This window comes from Nilaparvata lugens, unplaced genomic scaffold (assembly GCF_014356525.2).
Source record: "Nilaparvata lugens isolate BPH unplaced genomic scaffold, ASM1435652v1 scaffold6801, whole genome shotgun sequence".
NCBI lineage: Eukaryota > Metazoa > Arthropoda > Insecta > Hemiptera > Delphacidae > Nilaparvata > Nilaparvata lugens.
This window is the reverse complement of record NW_024092552.1, coordinates 3,098-8,611: the sequence shown is the minus strand read 5'-3', so window position 1 is coordinate 8,611 and position 5,514 is coordinate 3,098. Positions and strand designations below refer to the sequence as shown.

Sequence of the window (5,514 nt, the reverse complement as noted above, 5' to 3'; positions counted from 1 at the left end):
AGAAACAATAGCGAAAGTAGATATCCCATGGTATAGGGCGTTTATGTCGCAACTTTTACTGTTATCTCAAGCCGATTACTGTGGATATTGTCGATTTTCACTGTTTTGACCGGGTAAGAGTGTATGAACGGCACAGTATGAGAGACTACTAGCGTCATAAAGCTTCACAGGAAAGAACTACGGGGACTATCGGCTTGAAATAACAGTAAAAGTTGTGACATAAACGCCCTATACCATGGGATATCTATTTATACTATTGTTTCTGTATGGTATAACTTGTAAACTAAGCTTCTACTAACTTACTAACTAAACTTCTACTTAAGATGTGTTTACTTTATGAGAATTCTACTATTTTTTTAGACGATTTATATGATTTTTCAATTAGTTTTTGTGTGTTTGTTTTAGTGCAGGGGACGAGACAGCTGAGGAGGCGAATGGGGAGGAGGTGGGGAGTTTAGAGGAGGCCAGAAAACTGATAAAAGACTTGAGAGAGAGACATCGCATGCAGGCGCTACAGGTTATGATTTGGAGGAGGAGAATGAAAGCTCAGGTAATCTCACAAAAATATTCTTCAATTTTCCAGAAATTAATGTACAACTCAAAAAAAACTATTTTTGATACCCAGTACCACCTACAGTAACTATATAACCATATCTCTGATTTAGTAAATATAGTACCACAATCGTATTCCAAAAGCAGAAATTATATAGAAGATCACATTTCTCCTTAGCTTTCCCGAAATTGATAAGGTGATTGAAGTAATAGCAAAATAACTCCTCCTTAAAAGACTCAAGATGCAGTCATGTAGGTTCCTATTTAATTCAATAATGAATTATTAAATTATATGAGTATGAGATGCTATTACTAAGGCTCACCTCACACTACCTCGACTCAAATCGTACGACTCCAGTCGAGGATACTCCAGTCTCTCGACCTTACGACGTTCTTGCTCATTGTCACTACTTCAGTTCCATGCTACTCTATTTTCTAACCATACTTTATTAAAAATATAAGATCTAATTCGTCACTAATTTGCATGTAAACAATTTTATAATAGGTTTTATGAAGATGGTGTATTATCTAATTCGTAATATTGTCTTATCTAAAATTATAAAACATCATTTTCATGAAACATAACCTCACTTTCATTAAAAATGCACGGTACTTCGCAACTCAAGTCGAGGCTCGACCAACATGTCGAGTCGACGCTCGACTCAGTCTCACAGTCGTGAGATCACGGAGACTAGAATCGACTGGACATGCTGTGTTGAGAAGAGACTAGAGTCGAGTCTCTTCTCGACTAGAGTCGCGTAAGGCTCAACTCACACTTACGAGACTCAGGTCGAGAAGAGACTCGACTCTAGTCGAGAGCATGTGTTTTCAAATGGTGACGTCGCGGAGACTAGAATCGACTGGTCTGAGTGTCACCATTTGGAAACACATGCTCTCGACTAGAGTCGAGTCTCTTCTCGACCTGAGTCGCGTAAGTGTGAGTTGAGCCGTACTTTCCTGTCTTTTCTTTCAAATCATTTTCTACCAATTGGTCCTATTCTTCCCACTCCATCATTACCTTCCTTCATGCTATCCTTTCATACCTACCTTCTATTCACTTTTCCTGATACATTTTTACCTTCTCAAGGATTGGAGGTTTTCCTAGTAGGCCTACATGGATAACCATAGTTGGAAAATCCTTCAATTCTACCCTTTTTTTGCGCCACAGTTCTTAATTTAGAATATTATTATTGTTGTTATTATTTTGCATGTATTCATTTGTATATTATATTGTATCTTGTGTGTGTATATGATTGAAGAAATTTATTCTCTTTAAATTGGATTTTATTCAATAATGAATGTTTATTGTGTGTTTGTTTGGTTGCAGGAAGACTTGGTCGCACGCCTATGTCAGGATCGCAGCTCGCAGTTGCGTGTGCTAAGCTCACAGCTGTTGCTGTTCGAGGCGCGACTGTGTCGCAAGCAGCGCGACATCAGCAGCGCCCTGTCGCAGCGGGAAGCGGTCATCAGCCGGCAGCAGCGGGTCATTCGCTCACTGCAACAGCGGCTGGCCGACGCCGGATTGGCGGAGGCGGCTGAAGAGGCCAACCTAGATTCGCTCAACGACAGCGATAGTGCTGTTATAATGGAGGATGACGATTACAGGTCTGTAAAATTCATCAAAAAAATTAGAAAAAACTACCTAAGTGAAACGCTTAAGGTATGTTGTCACTGGTGCAGCTGGAACGATAGTCGTTGAACGATTATCGATCATCGATCAGCGATAATTGTTGCAGTGGTCATTGATGCGGCTGGAACGATAGTAATGAATGATTATCGGTGGTCGATCATCCTTCAGCGATATTCGTTACAGTAGTAATTTTCACTGATTCGATTATTATACAATCGTTCAGTTGAAATTTGACTGTTGCCAAGTGAAGTAGGCTATTGAATGATGAGTTTGAAGAAACTGCTACTGAGTTATTAGTTAATTGAAGATTTAGAAGATGTAGACATAATATAGAAAATGATTAGTTCACCACTTAAAATATTAAAATTCAAAATATTAATAAACAATCATTTGCATGTTGTTGAGAGAATGCTTCCTGAGGTGTCTTCAGACTTTCCAAGCTTCAGTTTAAGTTTGTATCACTGCTCAAATAAAGGCGGCCATTCAGGCAAAACTTCTTGGGAGAGGTGAGGCTTTCGACACTGCAGAGTTTCGGAGGGGCAAAAAGAAAACCCCAAGAGACCAGAGATGGGTGAAACTCCAGGCACAAGAAGCTGAGTCAAGGGTGGCCAGGCGCCCTAGAGGCAACTTGGCCGCCCCTTCCTCAGCGGAAGGACCTTCAAAGAAGGCCACGAGTGGAACTCACGTAGGTCACGAGGACTGATCAGTCTGAAGAGACTGCCAAGCATATCACACTGGATTGCGACAAGCAACCAGGTGATGAATGGGATGTTAGCGTAGGGAAAAACTCCTGGTTCTTGTAAAGAACACAGGTATTTGTTTGCCTAACTAACATACTACTTGGGACACACAATAAGCTTCGGTTGACGTGTGGGGTTTTTCGAACCTTTGGATCCTTGAATCCGTCCCTTCAAAAATAATGATAAGTTTGTGTCTAGTTTTATCAAATAGGACCTTGAGAAGATGTCTCTCAACTGCATTCCATATCCAATCAGAGGAAATGAGATTCATTGTTTCATACAGACAGAAATTATATTTTGAATCCCACAAGTTCTAATTATACTATTCCCACTCAGCCTGGCCGAGTAAGTATGAATAATACCATTAAAACTTATGGGGATTATATTTTCACTGTCACTGTTATGTGTGAATCCAGCTAAATTCATCCAAAAATTGTACATCAAGTTGATAATAATTCGATGCTCTACAAACCTTCGATTTTCATTCATTTTTCGATGCATGGTTAAATAATTATAAGCCCTAACGTGGGGTTTACTTGATAGAAAATGAATGGCGAAAACCGTTTCCAAGTTATTCACATCCGAAGACACTAATAAATCATACAAAAATGAAATAAATGAGTAATTAAGATCTAAAAAAGGTATCTAAAATTAAAATGTAAATTAAATCTAAATTTAAAATCTAAAAATTTCAAGGTAAACACTTGTAGATGCGGCAATACATTGTAGATTCGGAACGGAAAAAACCATGAATTTTCAAGAATCCCCCCTTAAATTGTATAGGTAACTGATAGAGAAAAAATTTCGTTTATATTGTAGTGTACGTCTCTGATGATGATTTTTGAATATTTTTGTCGAATGTCAAACAAGACAAAACTTAAATTTTTGTTGAATTACAGACAGAATTAATCATATTTCTTGCATATTTTTGTCGCAGACCATTCCACGGCCTGTCAGACGGCGTGACGATTGTGCGCAGCGTAAGCGACGCAGTCGAACTGCCGCCGACGGGCAAATACCCGCCGCTACGACGCAGCAACGGTTTTCTGCGGCGACCCGAGATCCTCGAAACCGTCTACAGCGTCGAAGAGGACCCGGACGGCGACCAAACCTGCCTGGGGGCCGATTCCGGGGGCCCCCAAACGCCCCAAAACCCCCCGAGTCACCCGCAATCGTGCCCCGAGGACTCTTGGTCGCAAAAACGCAGCCGCCTAAAGGAGATGTACTACGGAAGCTTCGAGAAACTGGATCATACGGGTTTCGAGCAACTCGAACGAACTCCAGACGAGCAATCGTCTCAGCCACCCTGTCACGTGACCTACAACAGGGTGATGAGCAACCATAGGTCGGTGACTAAGCCCAAGGATGTCAAGTATAAGCGCATCAACAAGGCTAAGTCGAAATCGCTGGAGGAGCTTAGAGGTAGGTTGAAGAATTGGGTGGAAAAGGGTAATAAACTGGCCGTTTCGTTGGACCAGTCGTTTGCCTGACTGTGCGTCAAGGGGGGTGGGGGAGGCGGCAGTGGTGGAAAGGGGGGTGAGGGGAAGTAGAGGCAGATAACTTAATAACTGGATAACTTGATACTATAGGCACGATAACTTGGTTGAACCATGTTGAAAACTATGAAGATCAAGTTGAAAGCTAGAAAAAGTTGAATTTGTAGAAAATATGAAGAGAATATTTTTAAAATGTATAAATTCAGGGCTACTTTCTTCTATTTATAAAATAGAATTATAGTACCCTTTAAAATTGATAAAATATTAAAAAACAATAATACAAATTGTAATGTAACTACCGTACTAGTTGTGGTGATCGAACCTGACGATGGTATAATCACCGAAACTAGTAGTTACATTACAATTTGTATTATTATTTTATTAATTTTAAAGCGTACTATAATTCTATTCTATAAATGAAGAGAATAATATGTCTACAGATGGAAATTACTGAGAAATTACATTCTATTCAAATGCTAATGAATTAATAATTATTGTTAAACGAAAATCCAAATTAAATCCTCAGACTGGCTGGCCGCTATGGTTTCGTATAAAATGAGCGCTGCTATCCAGAGATTGTCAATTTGGTGTAAGGGTCATTCTTGACAGGCAATTAGGAGGTACTGGGTTCGATTCCCGGGCTGACAAATAATTTTTGTATAGTAGTGCTCAGCGAATTCTCATCTAGCTGGTTACCCTGTTGTCAATATTTGCAATATAGATCCGATTTTTCCTCTCACAATAAACTCTACACTTAATTATTATAATCTAAGGGCCACTGCTAACAAATATGTAACCTATAAAACTAATATTGAATGTATAAGGAGGCAGTTAATTTACATAGGTACTAAAATAGTAAACCTCATTCCAAATCACTTTCTCATGGACAATAAGATCAGCGGAAAAATTAAACTGGATATAAAAAACTGGACATACAGTAATTTCTTCTTCCATTTAGATATATGACTGGAGATTTCTGCTCCAGCATTGTTTTTTCATTAGTTTTTTTCATTTTTCAGTGGACTCGCTTACCTTTATTTTGAGTACCTATTCCTCTGTTTTCTTCCTTCCCCCCATTTCTCCCTTCCCTTTTTTC

The 5,514-nt window shown here is 39.4% G+C and overlaps 1 protein-coding gene across 1 annotated transcript; it reads left to right on the top strand.

Moving 5' to 3' along the window:
* Positions 1-405: 405 nt before the first annotated feature.
* On the top strand, positions 406-4,688 carry LOC111046638 (the record flags this gene model as incomplete). Its single annotated transcript, XM_039445384.1, is given in 3 exon segments — positions 406-550; positions 1,880-2,157; positions 3,860-4,688. Coding segments are annotated over 3 exon segments (976 nt in total), but the record flags the coding sequence as incomplete, so codon positions are not given.
* Positions 4,689-5,514: the final 826 nt, after the last annotated feature.